Source organism: Trichosurus vulpecula, chromosome 4 (assembly GCF_011100635.1).
Source record: "Trichosurus vulpecula isolate mTriVul1 chromosome 4, mTriVul1.pri, whole genome shotgun sequence".
Lineage (NCBI taxonomy): Eukaryota > Metazoa > Chordata > Mammalia > Diprotodontia > Phalangeridae > Trichosurus > Trichosurus vulpecula.
This window is the reverse complement of record NC_050576.1, coordinates 182,546,852-182,571,631: the sequence shown is the minus strand read 5'-3', so window position 1 is coordinate 182,571,631 and position 24,780 is coordinate 182,546,852. Positions and strand designations below refer to the sequence as shown.

Sequence of the window (24,780 nt, the reverse complement as noted above, 5' to 3'; positions counted from 1 at the left end):
GCATTCGGGGATTGATGACCATGGGGTAGGGAAGACTCAATCATTTTAGTTCATCACTGCTTCCTTCATGCCCTCCCACCCCATACATAAAACTCCTAGCTATGGGTCAGAAAAAGACCAGAAAGGGGGTAAGGATGGGGGGATGAAGAACAAGTAGTCATGAAAAGATCCAGGGATTGGTGTCCAATCAGGAGGTAGATGTAATGAAAACTACACCTGTCCCCTCTGTGTGCAACACATACATGTACAAACGTGTACACACACACACACACACACAAATAGTCCCATCCTCCCTCCTAAGACATCCAGTGAAGTACTCTTATTTCTACCAGATGAGAAAAGAGGCCCAGAAAGGTCTGGAAGTACCATAGACCCAGAGGGGAAAGGGAAGCTACCCACTCCTACTCCCCTCCCTCATTTTAGAGGTGAGGAACACTGACATCCATGGCCATAGCACCACCTGCCTGGGATGGCACGTAGAAAAGACTCAGAGGCAAGAGGTGAAGCCATGTTCTCTGACCCCAAAGGCAGGTGTCCTTCCGCTACACCATGGTACAGGTCAAACATCTTATTGAAGGTCACAGGCTCGGAGGATGGAAGGGATCTTAGAAATCATTGAGTTCAGGCCCCTCATTTTTCTGATGAGGAAACTGAATCCTAGAGAGCGAGTGATCTGTCCAAGATCTCACACGTAGCAAAGAACATCTAGGGCGCTAAACTTGGATGCAAGACCTGAGTTTATATCCTGCCCCATACACTTATTAGCTAGCCATATGACCCTCAGAAAGTCAATCAACAATCAATTTCATATAGTGATAGGTTTCCTCATTTATAAAACGGGGATAATAATAGCACCTACTTCAAAAGGCTGTTTTGAGTAGTAAATGGGATAATATATACTTTGCAAACCTTAAAGGAAGGAAACGAGGGAATGAAGGAAGGAGGGAAGGAAAGAGGGAAGGAAGGAAGGAGGGAAGGAAAGAAGGAAGAGGAAGGGAAGGAGAAAGAAAGGAAGGAAGGAGGGAAGGAAAGAAGGAAGAGGAAGGGAGGGAGAAAGAAAGGAAGGAAGGAAGGAAAGAGGGAAGGAGGGAAGGAAGGAAAAGAAAGAAGGCAAGCTTGCCAACTGCTTCCCATCTTTACGCTTTGCTTTGGGAGGGCTGAATGGGACCTTTGCCCAACAGAAACAGCCTTGAAGCCCCTACACCCAGTTCACTGGGGATACATCCACAGATCGGAAGGGTAATAAGTGAATCTGAGGAAAAGGGGAAGGACCTGGCTTGAGAGACTTTACCGGGACCTACAGGGGAACCAGGGATGAACCCCAGGAGAAGCGGGGCTCCTTGTGGGTGCAGAGCCAGGAAGCATCCCTTGACTCCCAGTAAGAACAGTTAACCCCTTAAAATCAGCAACAAACTTTTAGTTCCTACCAAAAGAGCATTCCTCTGTTTGGGCTCCAGAACGCCCTGTGCACGCACCCCAACAGCCCCTACCTCTGGCTCTGCAAGCCCCCAGAGGGCTAGGAGGGAACCCTGCCCCCCACAACATAATGCCAAGCATTCTGTAAACCTGACATGTAAAATGTGGGTGTAAAAGCCAAGCCAAATCTAGATGGTGCCCTAAACTCCTGTCATTGCCGGGGGTGCAGAGGAGAGGATTGAGGTAGATTTGAAAACTTCCTCTGGGTGGGGGCGGGCAATGCGCAGCCCCCAAATCAGCCACTCAGGGAAACAGATTATAGCCCACCATACACAAACACACACAGACACATACACGCGCACATACACATGCACACGCTGCGGTTCTTCCTGCCTCCCTGGGTGCCCCATCCCCCTGCCTGGGTTGGGGAGGTGCCAAGCCATCGGGCCGGGACGGGTGACCGGGACCACTGGGCACCCCACCCTGTCTCCCCTCCCCAGGTGCACCTCTTCCCCCCACCCCCCCCATAAACTCACTGAGCCATGGGAGCCGCCATCTTGAGCGGTGGACACTCTGTCCGCAGACTCCTTGGGCTCCGAAGAACTACAGCAGCCACTAGCGGTAACCGGGGCGAAGAGGCCGCCCGCAGCTGCAGCCGGAGCCCCAGCCCAAGTGGGGGGTGGTTGGGAGCACGGGGGAGGCGCGGGCGGCACTTCGAGGCCGCCCCAGGGCCACACCTGCCACACCTGTCTCACCTGGCGCACGGGAAGGCGGCGCACACCTGAGCGCACGTGCCCCGCCCCTCCCCCCCCGCCTCCGCTGGCCACTTGGGTCGCTCCAGCTCCCCCCTGCAAACCCCGAAGGGCTAATTAACTTCCTCTCCAACCCCCCTCTCCCCCAGCAAATAGAATCCACCGTTCCCCAGCCCACGCAGGCGGCCGCAGAAGGGACGGATGCTGAAGGTCACATAGCAGCAGCAAGAATTTCTTTAGCGGTGGGGGACAGTGGGAATGGCGCAGCCACAAGAGCATCGGCTTCCGAGGCTGGAGATCTACGTTCGAATCCTAGCTGTGCCACGTATGGCTCGTGTGACCTTGGAATAGTCGTCTGACTTCTCCAACCCTCAGTTTATTCCTCTGTAAAATGAAAGGGTTAGACTAGATTATCTGTAAGGGCTCTTCTAGCTCTAAGTGTGGGATCATCTAGTCCAGCCCTCTCATTTTACAGAGAAAGAAACTGTGACCTGGGCCGGTTGTGTCCAGGAATTTGTCTATGACAGCGCAGCACAGCTCGGATTGAAACCAGCTTCTCTGACTCCAAATCTAGCACTCTTTCTCTTTAAAACAAAATTTTCTTAATGTATAAGTTTTGTTTTTACATTAACTTCATTTCCAATTATACATATATACACATGTATATATATATACACACGTGTGTACATATATACACATATGTTTATATACATAATGCATGCATACATGTATGTATACACATATACATGTGTATATATACATGCATGTTTGTATGTATCTATATAGCTACATTTCCCTGCCCAGTGCGCCTACCGTTGTAATGAAATATAAAAAAAGAAAAAGATTAAAACAATTCAACAAAACCGAAGACATGACAACTGAGTCAGACATAGCAATCACTTTCTCCTACCCGCTGGGGAAATGTGGGTTTGCATCTCGGGTAAAGGTGGAGTCGGGACAAAGACAGTTCCCTGGGTAGAGGGTGCAGGACAGAAGGTAGCCTCTGGAGATGAAGGGGAGGGCCCTTCCATGAATGTCCTTGAGTACCCCCTCCCCACCATCTTTTGGGGGATTTCAGGATCTCTGAATGGAGGCTCCAGTTGGTGTCCCACTGCTGACATGATCTTTAAGACTACACAGTGTTTTGGAAACAGGAGGAGCCCAATCTGGGTTCTTAACTCGATGCTCCTACTAACTTAACTTGCTGTACAATTGGCTCTCTCTGGACCCCAATTTTTCTTTTTCCCACAAATGAGGAAATTGGATTACATCAGAAGTCCTTAACAGTAGTTTTGTTCAGTCATTATGTGGTTGTCCAGCTCTTCATGACCTCACTTGAAGTTTTCTTGGCAGAGATACTGGAGTGTTTGCCATTTCCTTCTCCAGCTCATTTGACAGATGAGGAAACTGAGACATACAGGGTTAAGTGACTTGCCCAGGGTCACATATCTAGTAAGTGCGTGAGGCTGTATTTGAACTCACAAAAATGAGTCTTCCTGACTCCAGGTCCAGTACACTATATCCACTGCACCATCCAGCTGCCCCTCTTAACACCAGGTAAATTTAAAAAAAAATTTTTTTTTTAAGATGTGATTTCTCCTATCTGTGCAAATGTGCTTTGAGCACAAATAATTACAGGAAGACATAATTTTACTTTGAAATTTTAAAAAATCACCCTACTCTTTTTTTTTTTGCCTCATAGGTTAAAAAAAAAAAGCACTATGTCAGCATATCAGTTGGATAGTTTGCTCCCTGAACAGATTTCAAGTATTCATAAACTTAGATATTGGGGGTGGGGTGAGGGTGGGGGGGGGGGAAGACATCTTTAGTTTCACTAACCTTTAACGGAAACCTCTGCGGAAATTAGCGTTTCCTTCTTTTATTTAAAAACATTCTGAGAAACATTCAATGGGCTTCACTTGACTTACAAAAAAACAGTTAAAAATCTCTGGGCTAGATGGTTTCTAGTTAGGTTCCTACCAGGCCTGGCATTTCTATGAAATCTCACCTGGGGAGCCAGGAACACTCTGTTTATGGGGTCAGAAGACTAGGAGTCCCAGGGTCAAAGTGGAAAGGGTTCTAGGGATGGAGGGAGATGGGTAAGTGCAGAATAATTCTGCTCACACCCCGCCTCACTTGACTACTCTCTCCCCGCTCATCCCTCTGGCCTTGCCCTCAAACCCAGGGCTATGCCAGAGCACAGACGGCCAATGGGGTGAGGGAGCATCTCTGAAGCACTCTCTGAACCCCTCCTCCCTACCTCCAGAATGGAGCCAGAGGGCCTGCAGCCGCCCCCATTGAGCAGGCGGCCAGCCCTAGCTCCTCCCCTCTGCGTACATTTCCAGGCCACATCCACTTTTTAATGCTTTCTGCATCTGACATGCACGTGGAAGGGCCCGGGCCCCTGGGGGTCTCCACTCAACTAGAAAAGGCCACTGCACACGGAGACCCACGTGTCCACACGCTGCAGGCGACCGCTGACAAGGCCAGTCGAGGACGAGGCACTTTGGACAAGACATGGGTGGAGGAAGTAGAAGCAGAGCTCACATCTCTTCCTCTATTTCACATTTACAAAGTGCTTTGCCAGTCATAGCCTCACGACACCCCCTGTGAGGTCTGTTGTACAAACATCCTCATCCCCTTTTACAAGGAACTGAGGTTCAGAGGGGAAGGGTGGCTTGCCCAAGGTCATGCTACTAAGTGGTACAGCCGGCTTGGAATACAAACTGAGGTCCCCTGAAGCCAGATCCAGGGCTCTCTTCAGAACACACTGAGAGAAGGCCACACACTTCCTCCCTTCCCCTTCTCTTCAGTTCTATGCACCAGAGCCCCAAGCCCCCGAGTCCCCCTTAGAGGAATGGGAAGGAAAGGCATGCTCGTTTGGCTTACCTTTTCCAGCCTAAAACAGCACCTGGCAGGTGAACCCCAGCCCCAGGGAGTGCTAGTCAGAACAAAGAGCCAGGACGTGGGTTGGGGTTTGTTCGTGCACGTGTGTGTGTTTGTGTGTGTGTGTGTGCGCTCGTGCACCTGCGACTGTGCTCATGTTTGGGGGATGGAGCAGTAAGAGGGTTGGAATAGAGCTTCTGCCTGCCCGGGCCAGGTGTCTCCACAGGCCTGAGGGGAGAACATAGGATGAGACTGGGAGGAGGGAAGCTGTTCCATTATCTAGGCAGAAAATTAAAGAATATCTCAAAGGAAAATGGCAGAAGAGTGACTGAGTTAGGGAGAGGGAGGAGGTGCAGAAATAGAGAGGTAGGCCTGTAAAATATCATCAGCATGGGTTCCAAGGGGGTGGGCACCAGAAGAAGCAAGCCTCATCATTGATTCACAGATGTACCAATACATACAAACAGACAAACAAGACTTATCAGACACAAACATTTTCAGTTCAACTCAATCCAACAAACATTTATTAAGGACATACTATGGGCCAGGTATTGGAAATACCAAGACAAAAAATGAAAATAGTCTTTGCCCTCAAGGAGCTTACATTCTGTAAGGGGAAAACAGATGCACATAAATACACTTTATAAATACAAGATAGGTACAAACCTACATCACTCACAGATAATCAGAGAGAAACATACAACGAGCCCCAAATATACACAGACCATCCAGGGACATATAAATGGATCCACAGGCGCAGATGAATGCAGGAATTCATGCACAGCAAGACATACATTACGCACAAGTAACCTCAGATGAAGACCCACAAGCTGCACATAGAAAGGAACAATTTTACACATGTAGAAACCATGAACAAAGGGCAAAAAGGAATGCTGGCTTAAAGAGAGAGCTAGAGAATGAAATGACTGAGGGGTCTGGGTCAAGGTTCTCATTAGTCCTCCTCCCCCCATTTTAATACGATCAAATTATTGAATCATACTTTCTTTGAAGGCCATAATTCATTTCCGTATCCCTTGAAGCCCAAATCCTGTGTTCCAGTGTTGAGGTAGTTGGGGGGATAGACAATCTAAAGTTGTTGTGGATGACAAAGGCAAGAGAAACAGAGTACCCCAGCAGTGGCCTCAATTTCCCCCTTCCTAATTCCAGGGTAGTGTGCTCTTAAAGCACATTCTCTAAGGGAAAGGGTGATGGCTTTTCCATCTATAAAGAGAATACAATCACTTGTGTGTATACGTGTGTGTATGTGTGGGGGGGAGACTAAGGAAGCAGCTGATCTCTGGCTCTTTTAAGAGACACAAAGAAAACCCAAGGGGGAGATAATGAATGGAGTCTTCTTGCAGAAAAGATAAGATTCCACATGGGGTAACCTGCCCCGCCCCACCCTGTGATATCTCTTACTCCATTAGTCCAAATCCTTCACCTGAGAGTCTCTTTGGTTCATTATTCCCACCCCCAACAAAATAAATATATGTTCCAGAAAACCCCAAGCTGTTCCCACATTTCCAAGAGACTCCAGAAAACCCTTTGGGGGACTTGGGTAGAGGTGGTGTTGATCTGATGCAAGAAAATCCTGGCACATCTGCCACCTGGTAACACATCTGGGCTCGTGCCTCCCCCCTCCAAAGACTCAAAGGTTCAAACCATCTAAACATCTGTGAATTGCACCTCCTACTAGCAGAGCTATCTATTCCCCCATCCCCACCCCAAGCCCATGTCGTAGGTCTGAGGGTCTTTCCTCCATGCCCCTTTCACCCTCACTCCAACCTAAGAATAAATTTAACTGACTGATAGTTGGGAATCCAGACAGATGAGAACAAGGGGACAGATCAGAATAGAAGTAAATTGGTCATTTCCCACCCTCCTCCCATCCCCGACTAAAGAAAAGTAGTCTTGGAATACTTACCCAAGAGCATTGTGAGCCCCTGGAGAGCTCTTCTCGAGTGGAGAGCGAATGAAGCCCCGGCTGAGAAAGGGAGGCAGGGAGGGAGTGAGGAAGGGAGGGAGGGAGGGGAAGGAGGGAGAGTATGTGGGAGAGGGGGAGACCAGGAAGAGGCACAGAGGGAGAGGGAGAGAGAGAGGGAGGGAGAGGGAGAGAGAGAGGGAGAAAGACAGAGAGAGAGAGAAAGAGAGAGAGAGAGCGAGAGAGAGACACGCACAGAGAGCGTGCCAGAGCTTCCTGGTCCTTCAGCAAATAGCACACTGTACACTCACTGACCTCTGTGTCACCAGAGGATGAAGCACTCATTCCCTATACCACTTAGTCTTTTCCAATGACAAAGTCATAAAAAATAAACTAAACTCTTATCTCTATCTTGGGACGTGGAGCTGGGGCAGCAGGGGAGAGAATGGGAAGGTGTCTAGGGAGTCTTTGTAATGAACACTGGGATCAGGAAGGCTTTGGAGCAAAGGGACATCTCATGTACCCCTCTGCCTCCAGACAGGAGGGTCGGATCTTCCTGCAGTCCAACCTTAGTACCTACCTCTGCAGATGCAACCCATTTCTTCTGGGATATACGCATCCTTCACATACTATCCCCACTCGCCCCTCTCCCTGCCCCCAACATTTCCCTCCTTTCTCAGAAAAGGGAACAGGGTCTTAGAGAGAGGCAGAAACTTGCTAAGTATACACAGCATCAACCATGGGGTCCAGAGAGGATCTCTGGTATCTTGTACTTAGTATTGGAGCCTTTGGCATTGCTAGCTATTTAGCTGGTCAGTACCAGGAGAAGTAGATGAGGATTGGGGAGGGAGAAGGGGAGTTGATTTCTTAGAATCCTTGCCCCTCCATAGATCATTCCTCTTTTCCTCTTCCTGAAGAGGGGTTGTTTGTTTCTTCACTCACCTTGGCATCTGGCAGTGGGGGCAGAGGAATGGGAGGGGAGACTTAACAGGAGGATTGGATCACAGCATTCCAAGGTGCTCTCTGCCACCCCAATCACCCTCTCCTCAACTCGCTCAGCATCCTGTCTCCACCAGACAATAAGCGGTAATCTCTGCCTCACCTCCCTCCCCCTAGCAGCGGCCGGGATACCTGAGCAACAAAGAAAGTAAGCAATGAGTGTAGGGGGGAGGAGGAGGGAGCTGGTAGCAGGAGGGAGCTGGTAGCAGTTACTCCAGAAAACAGGTTTGCTTAGGAAGTCACCCTGGGAGCATGTTACCCCCTCAGAAGAGGAAACCCAAACCCAATCACTAATTAACCTACCTAGGGATACAGATGAAATCTTTTTTTTTTCCTCTGGGAGCTGGGATTTGGGTTAAGCTCCCTCCTCCTCCTCCACCCCCACCTTGGCCGATCCCGGTGGTCCCATAGGCAGACAGGTGGATTTGTACCCCAGCCCAGAAGACTATGTGTCTGGCTGGGAGCAGGAATGGTGATGGTGGTTGGGAAGAATCTGAGTCACCCAAATGATTCCTCTTCTCTCATCCCATCAGGGATCGAGGCATAAAACAAACAAAATCAGGGGGCTGAGGGTGTGGGGGCTGGAATCCCAACCGGAAGGACTATGGCTAGAGAGCAAAAGGAACTTCCTAATTGCTCAGGGCAAGATCCAAGGTTCCTCTGAAACTTGATTCCTAAGGCCCCACATTCTGATTTCTTTTATGCCACAGGGTGAGGACAGAAGCCTGAGCAAATCGTCAAAACTGAGTTAAACTTCCCAGGAAGATGGACTTGGGTCCTATGTTGGAACCAGTGACCCAGGAAGGCTTCTGAGATAAATGGGAAAGAATGGTGGAAGGGGAAAAGAAGGAGCTACTAGAGGAAAAATTAATTAATCATTTGAGATTGGGGGTGGGGATTTTCACCAAGAATTCAGGCATGAACCTAGTTCATGATCTTTGATCCCATACCAGGAATGTAGCCTGAGGCTTCTGAAGTCAAAGAGATTAAAGGGGCTGATTAGAAAAAGGAGTAGGGGAGGTCTGACGGTGTGTGTGTGAGTGTGTGTGATTTCCACTTCCTACTCCTCATTTCCCCCTCTCCAATCTAAAGTAATAGCTCTTCTCTGAGGGAGTTTGATGTGGCTGCCTCTGCCCCAAATCCATTACTCTGACTCCATCTTGGTCTTTCTCTTTAGTGGTCTCACTTAGCAACTGCCTGCATTCCCCCTCCAGAGCCCCTCTGGCCATTTCAATAATGCCTGGAATGAAGTTATCTCTAAAATCCCTTCCCTTTCCTCTGGTGTCACGTTGCTTTGGACAGTGGGAGGGGGAGTACAGGGCAGCGGAAGGGTTGTGCCATCTGACTTGCATAGCTAAAGTGACTCCTGTCTAGCTCTTTGACTGAGCAGCTAGGTGGTGAAGTGGGTAGAGTGCTGGACCTGGAGTCAGGAAGACTCATCTTTGTGAGATCAAATCTGGCCTCAGATACTACTAGCTGTATAACCCTGGGCAAGTCACTTTGCTCTGTCTGCCTCAGTTTCCTCATCTGTAAAATGAGCTGGAGAAGGAAATGACAAACCACTCCAGTATCTTTGCCAGGAAAACCCCCAAACGGGGTCACAAAGAATCTGACACAACTGAACAACAAGCAACAACAAAGGTCTTTGGCTGACCCCGGTCACTAATGTAGGGGTAGTTCATAACAAGGCAAGTGATATAAGCCCCATATTGGGTGCTGAAGCACAGCAAACCAGAAAGACCTCCTGATTCAGAATAATAACTAGTATTTGTATAGTAATTTGCATTTATTTGATTCTCATAACAACCCTATGAGAGGGGTAATATTATTATTTTACAGATAAGGAAACACATGAGGCAGAGTTGTGGTTTTTTCAATGACCTGCCCAGTCATGCCGCTGATAATAAGTAACAGCTGGCATTTCATAGGGCTCTAAGGTTTCCAAAGCGCTTTGCATATATTATCTCATTCCACAACAACCCTGTGAGGTAAGTGCCCTAATTATCCCCATTTTACAGCTGAGGAAACCAAGGCTGAGAAAAGTTAATTGACTTGCCCAGAAGTCACACAGTTAGTTCGTATCTGAACTTGGATTAGAACTCAGGTCTTTCTGACTCCAAATCCAAGCATTCTTTCCTTTCGAGCCATGGACCTACCTAACAAAGGCAGGAATATGGGTCAGGAAGGTGAGGGATAATGATTTTGCCTGCCTTCCACCAGATATCACTGCATCCTTGGCCATTTTCTCCAGTGCTGGCTATAACTTCCCTCATACCTTTGCCAACACATTGGTCCTGGGTGTACGTGTGGTGGTGGTGGTGGTGGGGAATTGGAATAATTATTGCTCCCCACTGCCACTTACTGACTCTACTTTCCTAGCACTACTCAGTAGCTTCTACTCTTTTGAAGTTGACTCTGTCAAAAAACGTATCACCAAAAAAACCCAAAACTGAATCTCTCAGTCCAGGTTTCAGTAGCTGTTCTGTCCAGGTCTCAATTCATTCTTCCTCCATTCTCAAGGAATTCAGCATCCATTTCACCAGCCTCCTTGCCTCCCCAGTTCCTGCCCTTATATTAGAAGACTTCAAAACTCATACTGATTCTCCCCAAACACCCTCACCTCCCAGTTCCTCAAATCTGCTCCAGTCTCAAAACCCGCTTCACTGCTCTACTCAGCTACACCCACAGGGATGGCAATGTCATTACCCACAAATGTTCCATTTTTATGATTAAAAAAAAAAAAGACTGCCATTGCTCTATTTGATGACAACAGCCTATAGATCTCTTTGTTCCTAGGCCTTTACACCTCCTAAATCTATTCTTTATCCTCACCATGACCTCCAATTCCTCCAACTCTCAGTACCTTCTTCCTACTCTGACTTTATTTTCTACTTCTCAATCTTGCTCCATGGTTAATCAGTTGACTTTCATACTGTTCTCTACTTTCAATCCCTTGCCCCCTTGTCCTATCACACAGCTCACGCCTTGCCAGATGCTACAACTGAACTATTCCCACCACCTGCCTCCTCTGATCCTACTCACATTCTGCAGAATGAAGCTACAGGAAGTCACCCAACCAAGCTGATTGGTATACTGCTAATTCAGGTCAACTCACCTCAACTGGGTCCCCATTGTGGCAAGGGGTTCCTTTTAATCCTTCCTAATGGACTCCCTGGGCAAACCACTTCAGTATCTTTGCCAAGAAAAGCCCATGGACGGCAGTGGTGTGCTATGGTCCTCGGGGTCACAAAGAGTAGGACACGACTGAATGACAACAATAACAAATGAATTCCCTATCCCACTCCCCACAGAGGCTATTCCAAATCTTCTCTTCTCTCTTCAAACTTCCCATACCTCCCCATCCCTGTTCTCTCTCAGCTTAGGACTTCCACTTATACTTTACTGAAAACATTAAAGCCATTCTACCTTCCCCCCTTTTTTTCATCTAAAACTTCTCCACATTCTCCCCTAATCTCTCCTTCTTTATTCCATTTTCTGGTGAGATAGCCTTCCACTTTGTCAAGGCCATTCTTCTGTGTGCCCTTCATCTCATTCATTCTCATCTTATCTGGCAGATTGCTCCCTCCATCATACCCGCTCTCTAATCTTGTCTTTCCCTAACTCGTTCCTTCTTGGTTGCTTTCAAATATACCCGTCTCCTTAACCCTTAAAAACCTTCACTAGATCATATCATCCCTTTGAGCTATCATCCTATGTATCTCTTCCCTTTTTCAGTCTAAATCCTAGAAAAAGCCATCTACATTTTGTGTTCTCTGTTTCCTTTCTTTTCCTTTCCTTTTCAATCCTTTGCAATTTGGTTGGCCACTTCTTTACTCAACTAAATCTGCTCTCTCCAAAGTTACCACTGATTTCTTTATAGCCAGATCTGATGGTCTTTTCTAAGACCTCATTCCTCTTGACCTATATGTAGTATTCTACTCTATTGACCCCTCTCTCTTCTTGCGGACATTCTCTTTTCGGGATTTCCACAAAAATACTCTGTCTTTGTACGAATTCTTACATTGCTTCTTTTCCATCTCCTTTGCTGTGTCGTCACCCACATCGTGCTCCTTGGCTGTGGGTGCCACTCTGTTCTAGGTCATCTTCTCTCTTCCCTCCTCATTCTTACCTGATGAGCTCACAAGATCCATAGATTTTTGAAATTAATTTCTGCAAATGGCTATCCAGCCTGTCTCCTTCCTGAGTCCCAGGATTGTATCACCAGCTGTCTATTAGACATTTCAAACTGGGTGATCCCTAGACATCTCAAACTCGATATGTTCAAAACAGAACTCATTATCTTGCCTCCCTGTTCTGAACTTCCCTGTTTCTCTCTAGGGTACCACTATATTTCTAGTCTACCAGATTTATAACCTAGGAATTATCCTCAGCTCTTCACTCTCTCTCATACCACATATCCAATTAGTTGCTATATCTCCTATTTCTGTCCTCAGTACCTCTCACATCTCCCTGCCCCCTTCTCATTATTCATATATCCATTAACTTAGTTCAGAATCTCATCACTTTTTGCTTGTTTTAATACAGTAGTTTTCTAATTAACCTCCATGTCTCAAGATTCCCCACTTCAATTCATTTTCTTTTGGGATTTTTCTTTTTTTGGAGGCAATCAGGGTTAAGTGACTTGGCCAGGGTCAAGCTAGCGTCAAGTATCTGAGGCCGGATTTGAACTCAGAGCTGGCGCTCTCTCTACTGCACCACCTAGGTACCCCTCGATTCATTCTCCACCCAGCTGCCAAACTGATTGTCCTTAGGTACAGGCCCGATCCTGTCACTCTCTTACTCAATAAACTCCTCTGGCTCCCATTGCCTCCAGGACAAAAGAGAAAGTCCTTTGTTCAGCTTTTAAAAAAAATAATATTTTAAATTATGAAACTTGATAGTCACCAACAAATATGCACACTTCCATATCCAAAGGACAGAAAATGTGGATTGCAAAGAAAATTTTGTGTATATATCATGTACAGCTTATTTTTTAAGATAATACATCAACTTTAACATGGTAGTACTGACACTGCCCTTCTTTCTTCTGTGTTTTTTTTCTGTGTTTCATTAATGCCTTTTTATTTATCTTTTTTTGTGTATCACTATCAATACCCCCGCTTTTTTTTACCCTCCCAGCATTTCTCCCTTTCCCAACAAAAATTCTCCCTACTACAAGTATAATTGAGCAAAACTAATGTGTATCATAGGACAGCTAGGTGGTGCAGTGGATAGAGCACCAGGCCTGGAGTCAGAAAAACCTGAGTTCAAATCCAGCTGTATGACCCTGGGCAAGTCACTTAACCCTGTTTGCCTCAGTTTCTTCATCTGTAAAATGAGCTGGAAAAAGAAATGGTAAACCATTCCAGCATCTTGGCCGAGAAAACCCCAAATAGAGTCACGAAGACTCAGACATGACTGAACAACAACAAATTTGTATCATATTGATCGTTTCTTAAGATGTATGTTTTATTCTGCACATCTAGTTATTTGGTAATTGAATTCTTTCTTTCTGGTTGATAGCAGTTTTTTTTCTTTGTCTTGGATTTTGTTCCCAGCTATGGACATTTCTGGATGTTGTCATTTTAAGGTTTTTTTCAGGACATGACTAGTAACTTTTTTTCTATTTTCACTTTGCCCTCTGGTTCCAATAGTTCTGGGCAGTTTTCTTTTGTAATTTCTTTAAGTATATAACACCCAGATGTTATGTTTGGTCATGATTTCCATAGAATGTGGCCATCCTGTTTTCCAGGAGAGTTATTTTTTAATGGTATTTTATTTTTTCCAATGACACATAAAGGCAATTTTTAACATTCATTTCTTTATGAGATTTTGAGTTGCAAATTCTTCTCCCTCCCTCCCCTCCCCAAGACACGAAACAACTTAATATAGGTTATATATGCGCAATCATGCAAAACATATCCAGGAGAGTTATTTTTGATAGTACACACATCACACATTCTTTTAAGTTTACAGACTACTGGCTTTTTTTTTTCCTGATCTTTGTTGTCTCCTTGAATCATTAAGTTCTATTTGCTCCATTCTATTTTTCAGAGAGTGTGCTCCTTGGATCATGTTTTCCTCCTTCTGTTCTAAGCAGTGTATTCTCCTTTCAATTTTTTCTTTAAGTGTTCTAATTTCATTTTAAATTTCTTGATACATTTCTTCCACCCACTCTTGGAGACCTTGTGGTCAGACCATTCTTTTCTCTTTTTTAAAGTTCTACTTGTACTTAATATGGAATTCTTCTCTTCCCTTGGGCTTCTCTTAACCCAGAGAGAGTATTTATTTATTCTATTAGGAGTTTTGTTCAGCTTATTTATGCCTCTCGCTTCAGTCCCTAGTTTGGGAGTTCATTCTAGGACAAGGTTCTGACCTCTCTTACTCTTAGATGGGGTGACTAGGCCCTGGTATAGTCTGGATGCTGCTTTTCTACCATGGTTTCTGATGGGGTGTCTGGATCTCTGGCCTGGTACTGAGAGTAGGGACCAGAAACTTCCCACTCTCTCAGTCCCTGGTTTCTGTCTCCCAATAAGTGGCTCCAACTCCATCTCTGTCTCCTTCTCTTTGTATCATCTGAGAATTGGCTCTGTCTTTTGCTGCAATGTGGACAGGCCCTGACTGCATATCAGTTGTGTTGGCTTCTTGGAGAGTTCCACAATACGTCATACCTGTACACTCCACGCCCTACAATATACCATTCTGCCACATCTTCATCTTCTTGGGCCGTTACCTGTCAGGAGCGAGCTTTGTCCCCTATTCTGTGCCTCCAACAGGTTAGGATTAAGATAATGCCAAAGTCAGGCTCCAACATTCAGATATTGCACCGTCTTCATACTCCCCCTGGTATGACCTCTACCAAAGCATCTCTAAGTTTCTGGCTGTCTCCTTATTCACTCCTAGGCTGGATAGAGGAGATAATTGGTGCTTTCCTTTGGTTTTATTGGATCATTGTTTCATCTGTTTCCTTTTTAAATCTTTCTTGGGACATTTCCCAGGGGAGATGGCCTCATCTAAACCCTTTCATATCGCCATTATTGCTGGAAGTTTTCCTTCTTAGCTTTTGTGTTTGCTTGGATTTGCATGCCAAGCCTGAATGAATGAAGCGTTTATTGTGGGCTTACTATGTGCTGAGCATTATGCTACGAGCTGGGGACACCAACAGAAAACATAAGAAGGTTCCTGTTCTCAAGGAGTTCACACTGTAATCGGGGATGACAACATATAAAAAAGTTCAGATTCAGGAAAGATGAAAAGGTCTGGATGTCCTCAGAATGCAGAAGGGCCAATGGTCAGTCTCGTGGGGTTCTTGAGTTGAGTCAGTAAGTCAGATGGCAGTGCATTGGGTGTACAGGACTCCCATCTCAGCTCCAGTAGGGTTTCTTTGATAGACTCCCCAAGTGTTTTGGGGAGTCAGTGGGGCCCCATAAGGAATTAAATGGGAGTTGTGAAGAACTTCTAAGGTAAGTAGTTGCTTCTAAGGTAGTTGTTCAGTTATGTCTGACTCTTCATTACTCCATTTAGGGTTTTCTTGACCAAGATACTGGAGAGGTTTGCCATTTCCTTCACCAGCTCATTTTACAGATGAGGAAACTGAGGCAAATAGGGTTAAGTGACTTGCCAGGGTCACACAGCTAGGAAGTATCTGAGGCTGGATTTGAACTCAGGTCTTTCAGACTCCAGGTCTGGTGCTCTACCTGCTGCACCCCCTAGCTGCCCAGTAAGGTAGTAGTTTGGGGACAATGGACCAGACCCCATTTAGGACCAGACACAGGTAACCTAAAAGTGGATTTGATCTTATTCTTGGGACACCATAACCGTCTTTTGTTCAGAGGTCCTTTGCTGGGTGTGATGGTTCATTGCCATATCTAAGGAACTATCAGTTTGCCTTTATTAGGAAAAGGCTTTCTAGTCACTATGTTTTAGCAGATGGAAGCTGAGCTGGCTAGCAGGTAGTACTAATAAGATGGAGTCCAGTCTCTTATCCTGCAGCAGAGAGAAACTCAGAGACCGCAAGACCAATGGAGAGAAACAGTGCCTTAGCACCAGCATGATGCATCCATTAGAGATCAGAGATACTATGCCCATCAGAGAACAGAAGAAATATCATGATGACCTCACCCCAGGACATCGGCAGCCCTGCAGTATTAGGGGTGTCAGCTGCTCTGGCCACATATGTTCCTTAAGTGTGTCCTCCCCATTGGGGGTCCAACAATCTGTGGACAATGTACACCATGTTTGCACAGAGGGAATATTTTCTTACTTTATTTGCTTTGTTGTTTGATTACATGTCTTTCATTTTAACTAGCATGTCCCTAGCTGCATGGTTAAAGTATCGGGGGTAGTTTACTAGGTAGTTGGTGGGCGTAGTTTGTGAGCTATGGTTTGGAGTGAGTTCTGATTCACAATGGGCCTCAAACCTAGAGTAGTTTTTCTAGGGGCCCTAGGGGCTTCACCCAAGGCCTTTTGGCTATTTTATTTTTTTAAAAATGAAAAATTCATTTATTAAAATGCAAAATTAGATTATTTATTTTAGAAATTTTCCCTTTGTGTTGGACTACAAATCGAGTTTTTAGTGAGTAAAATTGAATTTCACAATGTGTCAAAAGCTGACTAGAAAGCCGGGGAGATGCATGTATGTAATATGTTCTCAATGTTATTCAAACACTATTATTCACTGCTAAGTGCATCCCCTCATTTCCATTTCAAATATAGAATGAATCTTTATATATTTAGTGATGAACTCCTTCCACTTCGGCTCAGGGAGCAGATTGGCTCTAGGGTTCATCCTTCACTACTCTCTCGAATCACCAGCTCAGGATGTGGGAGGCCAACAGGGCAGCTTTCTCTCTCAAACTGGCTCCCTCCCTGCCCAGATCCCACCAGGATCTTCCCTTTTCTCCACCCTTCCCGCCAGTATTCCCTTTCTTTTTCCTCTCTTGGCTATATACCATCACACACTCCCCCTATTCCTACCCATGCAGGGAGGAGCCTGGGATACCAGCTCCAATCCTAACCTCATTCTCCCTTTCCTAAAGGTCATGGGTCCAAGCTGACTGTGGGGTAGACACAGCCACATATACCTCGATGAGCCAGCAATTCTTCTGGTAAGATGGAGGATGATCAGGCCTTACCATCTACCCTGCTCCTGTGCCCTCCAGATCTCTTTGCCCCTCCCACCCCCGGGTCATTGCCACTCGCTATGCCCCTCTACCATAATGTCTCGAATGCCTCTCTGTATAATCCCCCCTGAATTGAATTCAAATCCTGCTAGACTGGGGATCATCTCACTTTTCTAGATGTGCCCAGAGGACTTAGCACAGTTTTTGGTACATAAAAAGCACTTCTAAATGTCTTTTCATTCATTCATTCATTCATTCATTCATTCATTCATTCATTCCCTACAATCCACCAACCCTGGCCCAGGAAAATAGTCAAAGCCCCAGTAAGGCCTTTGTTCTTGGGATGGAGGAAAGGTCAGAAGGCAAAAGAGGGAGGGTTAGTAGAGTCATTGATCTCTACTTGATTGGAATGAGGCTCTTGTTGCTTCTCACCCTGAGGGCTAGCCATCAGGATGAAGAGCAGTTTAGTGAATGACAGAGATACATTCCTGGGGAATGAAAGAGGCCCCGGTGCAGGAAACAGGTGAGCTGGGGGCAGGGAAGGATATGGTACAGATGCAATAAGAAAGAACTAGAGGAAGCTGGTTGGGGAAAATATGCCAATCTAACTATTTCCCTATCTTGTGCCTCTGGAGCATCTCCCTCCGGAAGGACTCAGAAATCCCAGAAGGATTGAAAAGGGGGAGAAAGAGATTCCCCATCTCCAGTCTCCTTTCCCCATTTCCCCTCCTCCCTCCAGTTCTCCTGCTTCTTTGCCAGATCCTCCCACCTTAGTGTTGGATTAGGGAGTGGAATCAACAGGATGCGCATTATCATCTGTGACTGCCTGTCGGTCTGCATGAACCGGCCCCCCTAGTGGCCCCAAATTGCAGTGACAGCGCCATGGAATGGACACAGTGCTTCCCCCCACCCACACCCTGGCCCCCTGACAGGCAGCTTAGTATAAGGAGAGCCTACTCCTTCCTGTTCTCAGCCCAATATACATTCTCCATCCTCCAACTGCAGCAGAGCTGAGAGGAAATCCCCCATACAGACATATACAATGCAATGGTTTCATAAAGCTACCAAGCCTGTGGCTATAGCAAAGATACCATAGGACAGGGAGATGCCAGAGACAGAGACAGGCAGGGACAAAGAAAAACAGAGAAAGAGAGGGAGACAGAGAGAGAAGAAGAGGAGAAGAGAAAGAGAAAGGAGAGAGAGTGTGTGGGGAAGAGAGGGATCAAGGAAGAGAGAGACAGGAATGGAGACAGAGAGAGAGGAGAAGAGAGAAGGGAAGAGAGAGAGAAGAAGAGAAGAAGAGAGTGGGGGGAAGAGGAGATGAGAAAGAGAGAGAAGAGAGAGTATGTGAGGGAGAGAAACCGAGAGACAAAGAGGGGGGAGAAGAGAGAGGTGAAGAGAGAGAGAAGACGAGAGAGAGGAGAAAAGAAGAAGAAAGTAGGGGGAAGAGGAAATGAGAAAGAGAGAGAAGAGAGAGTATGTGAGGGAGAGAAACCGAGAGACAAAGATGGGGGAGAAAAGAGGGGAAGAAAAGAAGAGAGAAAGGAGAAGGGAGAGAGAAAGAAAAGAGTTGGGTGATGGAGAGAGGAAAGAAGAAAGAGATAGAGATGGAGACAGAGAGAAACTGAAAAACAGAGAGAGAGAGAGAGAGAGAGAGAACACTTGATGATCATCACTTGGTCCTGTTCTAGCTACCAATACACTGTTCTTTCCCTCTCCATAACCCTGTCCTAGTTCACAGGATCATAGATTTATAGCTGAAAGGGACCTCAGAGGTCATCTATCCACTCCCCTCATTTTATAGATGAGGAAACTGAGCCATAGGGAGGTAAAGTGATTTGCCCAGGACCACACAGACAGTAATTGGCAGAGCCTTGGACCATACTCTTAATCCGGCTCTTTCTGCTTGTTGCAATACTTCCGAGGGAGAGAAAAGCCTGTTAGAGATCCAGGCATCCACTAAAATGTCCAGGAAGAAATTTATCTTGGGAGGAAAGGAGGAGGAAGACTGGGGGAAAAGGGGCAGAGAGGACAAAGGGCTGGTTCCAGCCTTCTGTGCCTCACCCCTTGTCCAGGGTTACCAGGAATCGGTCCAGCCTAGCTATGACTCCCTGGGCCATTGGTGAGGATAGGAGAAGGCAAACTGAGGCAACATAAGGAAACTTAACTGAGGGTTAAGTGACTTGCCCAGGATCACACAGCTAGTAAGTGTCCAAGAACAGTTTGGACCTCAGGAAGAAGAGTCTTGCTGACTCCAGTCCGAGCATTCTATCCATCCTGCCACCTAGCTAGTCTTATATTTAATTATCTGTATACAAATGGTTTTCCTTCAATTGAATGTAAACTTCTGAGAGCAGAGAGAGACCTGTTTTCACTTTGGCTTGGTGTTTCCACTACCTGTTCCAATAGTTCCTGGCACACAGTAGGTGCTTAATGAATGCTTGTTGAATTGAGATGGCTTAGATCTATACATCGTTTTAAAATGCCTTATGCATAAATGCTTATTGAGTTGAAATAAATTGAATTGAACTAGGGAGAAGCAGATAATGATGTAAAACAGTGGGCCTGTTAGGTCAAAACATAAGGCCTGTTGAATGAGGAGAGCAGGGCAGGAAGCTTTAAAAAAACACCCAGATATTCTATATAAGAAGGGTTGCCCCAGTGAGACTTCAGCAAAAACTAAAGCCTTTAACACAGACACTGAAATATAAAGGGGAAACCCTTCAGCTGCAAAATAGACATTCCTTATACTACAAAGGGTGGTGTTGTTCAGTTGTATCCAACCCTGCATGACCCCATTTGGGGTTTTCTTGGCCAAGATACTGGAGTAGTTTGCCATTTCCTTTTCCAGCTCATTTAACAGATGAGGAAACTGAGGCAAACAGGGTTAGACTTGTCTCCTCCTCAGGAAGACTTCAGGTCCAGGGCACTATCTGCTGTACCACCAAGTTGCCCAAGAAAGAATAGGAAGCTCGAGGAGCTTAGCTGTATTGCTGTTTATCTCCTGATAGGTGGTGGACTCAGGGTGAAAAATGAGACAGACATTTTTTAAACATGGTCAATATGGGAATTTGTTTTGCTTGACTGTGTAGTCACAAGAGTTTTGTTTTTCCTTTTTTTAAAATGGGAGCAGGGAAAGAAAATAGATTTTTGTTACATGGGGCATTGAGGGGCAGAGAAAGTAGCTTAATTGCTATGAAGAGGCCAGGGAGGCAATGAATTTGTCTCCAGGTCAGGGGCTACAGTCATACTTTTGGCCCTAACCATTCTCATCTACATAAGATTCCAAAAGGAGTGTGGGACGTAGAACTCACTGAATTAGAAATTGATTATCTTAAGGCAGTATGAAGTGGTTTACTAAGGAGAGGGCTTTTGAACCAGGAAGGATTGTCAAACAGGAAAGGCAAGCCTTCTCCCATCTCTTGGCTGAGAGTGATACACAATCTCAGAACTGAGGCCCCAGGGGAGTCAAAGGGAAGAGTCTTGTGTGGTTTCTAACCCAAAAGTTGTTGTCAGACCTCAAATATCTCTGTAGCACTTTAACTGAATACAGTGCCCTGCCACCCAGCTAAACCAGTGGCTGAAGGTGAAAAATATTGGAGCTGCCCATTATGGATAGCAGACCCTGAGAAAAGTCCAGTGAGCAGAGCAGCCAGCATCTAGTATTCACTGGCCAGTGGCAAAGTACTGCCTGGTCCAATCTAGTTTTAGATTGGCCCTGTATAGCAAGCCCAAATGAGCCGTCCATCCCTCTAAGAGTAGCTATGAGTTCCCTACATGTCTGCCTCACTACTGCTATACTTTAGATGCAACCCCATTCTTCCCTCTCCTGAGTTCTAGGTATTTGGGGTGTGTGGGGGGGGTGGGGAGGGATAGTGTTGTCCTGCTTTGTAACAACTGCTCTTGCCAGGCCATTTGAGGAAAGGCATTTACTAAATAACTGAATCTACTGGCTGATTGTTATGGGGAAGTCCATTGATGGGGGCTCATGAACTAGTGATAGGAAGATATCTATCAGGGTATGTGAATGTTTACCAGTGGTCTGGGGGGTTAGGGAGTATGTACTCAGGACACATTATTAAGTTAATCTTCATTAGTAAAATTTTCTTCTTGAGTCTAGAAACAATAAACAATAACAAAACAATAAACCAAGTCCTAATTTGTTGGATTTGCCAAGCTGTTTCTCGAGAGACAGTTTAAGCTGGTTCTAGTACATCCCTGAAATACACCCACAAGGTTAAGTCTAAAACTGTGAAATTAATAGCAGCCACCCATCTGGGGACTTAACTTGTCATTACCAGTGCAAGTTGGGTACGTGACCCCCAAGAACATGTTACATAAAAATTAAACAATAATACAAAGTATTTATATCATGCTTTGAGGTTTATAAAGTGGTTTGCATCTCTTATCTCAATTGATCCTCATTACAAACGTGGACTGTAGGTGCTATTATTAGCTTCATTTTCAGATAAGGAAGTGGAGGCTAAGAAGCAGGAGTGGGGATTCAGTCAAAGGGCTGCACTTGAGGACCTAGAGGGACACATGTGGTCTCGAGACTGCAGGTTCCCCAGCCCTGAGTTAGATGATTTGTCCAGGGTCATACCTGCCTGAGGCAGGTTTTAAGTCTTCCTGACCTGAAGTCCAATGAAATCCAGTCACTACAAAAAGAGGTGTTTTTTTAAAAATTAAACCAGATAGAAACACATTCTCGTTCTCTCTCTCTCTCTTCTCTCTCTCTCTCTCTCTCTCTCTCTCCCCCCCCCTCCCCCCATGTGGACCATCCTCTCTTCCTAAACCTAATTCTTAGTTAGAGGGGGATGACTGAGGAGGGAAATAATAAAGATGACCATGTGACCTGGGCAGCCCTGGAAGGGAGGGGACACCTCATAAGGTATGAAGAACAGGTTGGGGGAACTGTCTTTAAGATATGTACACTGAAGAATACTTTTTCCCACTTTGTGTTTCTTGATTTTTATTATTTTGGGTTGTTTTTTTTTTTTGCAACATGGCTAATATAGAAATACATTTTGTGTGACTTCACATGTATTACTGATATCGTATTGCTTGCCTTCTCAATGGGAAGGGGAGGTGTAGGAGGGAAGGAGACAATTTGGAACTCGAAATTTAAAAAAAGAATTTTAAAAATAAATAAACAAAAATTTTTTAAATATGTACAATTTTGGGAATCTTAGATGTAAACTCCCACCTTTTTCTGACTCCTAGGATGGCTAGAGAGAGACCTCCTGCAAAAGAGCCTGGTCCTGAATTTGTTTTCCCTGCAGGTTTCTTGTCTGTTCTTGTTTTTCTATTTAATTCTAATTTACCCATCAGCCAGAATCAAACTTAAAGACCCATTTATCCATCCTCCCAATAAAAACCATCACCTAGCCAAGAGCACAACTTTCTGTTACTTCCTCCCTCCCCAAACTCCAGCCTTCCCTGCCAAACCTCTGGAAAGTCACCCAAACCAGAGAGAGCCAGAAATCTCAGCTGGGATCCAAGCAGCACCAGGAGAAGGAGCACTTCAGACAGCAAGTGTCTCTCAACCCCAGGATATGAAAACATCCAACAGAGAAGGAGCCCTAAGACGGACTGATACATAGTTGGTGCAGCTGTGAATTAGCTCAATCATTCTGGAAAACAATTTGGATTTATACTTGAGAAGTCACAAAGCCACATTTTGACCCAATGACACAACTACTAGGCATGGACCCCAAGGAGGTCAAGGTCAGGAGAAAAGATCCTATATATAGAAAAATATTTATAGTAGTATTTTTTTTTTTGTAGTAGCAAAGGACCTGGAAGGAAAGTGGGTGCCCATCAACTGGAGAATGGCCAAACAAACTGTGGTTTATGAATATAATAGAATATTATTGTACCACGAGAAATTATGAACCTAAAGAATTCAGAGAAACTTGTAAAAACTTGTATAAACTTACGACAAGTGAAATAAACAAAACCAGAGGAACAACTTGGGTGAGGACCGCAATGATGAAAAGGATAACAACGAGAAGAGAAATAGAATTTTCATAGTAATCCATATGACATGTGTAATGAATATATTAATCATTGAGTTTTCTCAAGAGCTGACTCTGGCTCCAGAGTCAGAGCTTGCAATGCAGCTTGAACAGATTAATTAAAACTCTGACAACGGTCACAATCACTGGACCTTAAGTGAAACGCATCGACGACTGCAGAGCCTGTTCCCATCACAGAACTCTGCTTCTGTACCCTAGTCAAAGACTTGACTCCAGAATTGGCGTATTGTGAAATTTGTGGGTTTCTCATGGGAAACCACTAAATGACTGTGATCCACCTTCCCCCCTCCTTTCCCACTTGTGATTTAAGTATATAACCTGGGCTTTTACTTCAGCTATGAGAACATTCCTCACTCTGAAAATGATTAATTAAACTGATTACTGGCACTCCTGTCTCTAGGCCTGCTTTGTGCATCTCTGAGCATTCCCAGGTTAGAGATTGGCTCAGTAAAAATCCTGTTAACAACAACTAGAACTCTAATCTCTGCAGTGAGACCCATCATGATTTCAGAGGAACTGATGATGAAGCCTGCTTTCCACATCTCATCACAGAGGTGGTAGCCTATGGGGGCAGAATGAAGCATACATTTTCAGACATGAACAGTGTGTTGAAATTTGTTTTCTTGACCATACTTATTTGTTACAAGGTGTGGTGACTACTGGGTGGGAAGTGGGCTGGGGTTGGGAGGAGTTTTTGGAAAGTGACAATGATTTTAAAAAAGAGCATCAATAAAACAGTTTAAAAGAAAAAAAAGGGAGGGCTCCAGGCTGAGACTCCACAGAGGGGGTCTCCAATCTAAGGAGACACCACAGAAGGATCTTGGCCCTCAGAGACATTTATCCAGATTCAGGGAGATTCCTCACAGAGAGGGCCCTGGACTCTGCAAGAGCCCCCAAAGGGGCCCAGACAAAGAGCGACATTCACAGGGAAGATTTCAGAGAGAAAGATTCCCACAGACAGAGGGACCACCCAGAAGGGGTCACCAGACACAGAGAGCCCCGCACGGACAGGGCTCTAGATAAATTACATGGGAGTAGAAGTCCCTGAATGCTTACCTGGTCCTGAAGGGGTCTTCCCAGAGCTGAGCTGTCTGAGGCGTCTCTGGTGGGCACGGCCCCCACAATGCACTTGAGCCTGGGCTGCAGAGTTGAGTTGGATGTTGCAGACGTCACAGAGTGTATATGATGGTCGCTTCCTCTCCCGCTTGGGCCGAGAGGGCTCTGGGGGCTGAGGGGGACATTCAGAACCCCCTGGAGCAGGAAGGCCCTTCTCACCTGGAGGGGCTGGGCTCAGTGGCCGCTTCATACCTGAAAGGGGTGGGGGAAGACAGAGAAATCAAGGGAAAGCCCCAGGATCATGAGGGTGGTGATGGTAGTGGCTGGAGCTAGTGGCTCAGGGCCTGAAGATTCTCCAAACTCCATTGATCCAGCTGACCATTCTCTCCCATCAAAGTAAGCACCAGTCTCCATTTGAAGAAGTTGGGAGGTGGGGCGATGTGGTAGAGCCAAAGGATCTAGATTCGAATTCTGCCTCTGAGGCTTACTACCAGTGTGACCTGAGGCACATAGGTGAACCTTCCTGGGCCTCATTTCTCATGAAGGGATTGGACTCCATAATCCCTAAACTGTCTTCCAGCTCTTAATCT

At 45.6% G+C, this 24,780-nt stretch overlaps 1 protein-coding gene across 1 annotated transcript in view; it reads right to left on the bottom strand.

The window, feature by feature from the left end:
- ZNF385C (zinc finger protein 385C) overlaps positions 1–24,440 on the bottom strand; it is a 37,863-nt gene extending 13,423 nt beyond the window's left edge. The window contains exon 1 of the mRNA XM_036753830.1: positions 24,191–24,440. Within this exon, the coding sequence (XP_036609725.1) occupies positions 24,191–24,440 (250 nt within the window). The remainder of the gene's footprint in view (positions 1–24,190) is intronic.
- Between the last annotated feature and the right edge of the window lie 340 nt (positions 24,441–24,780).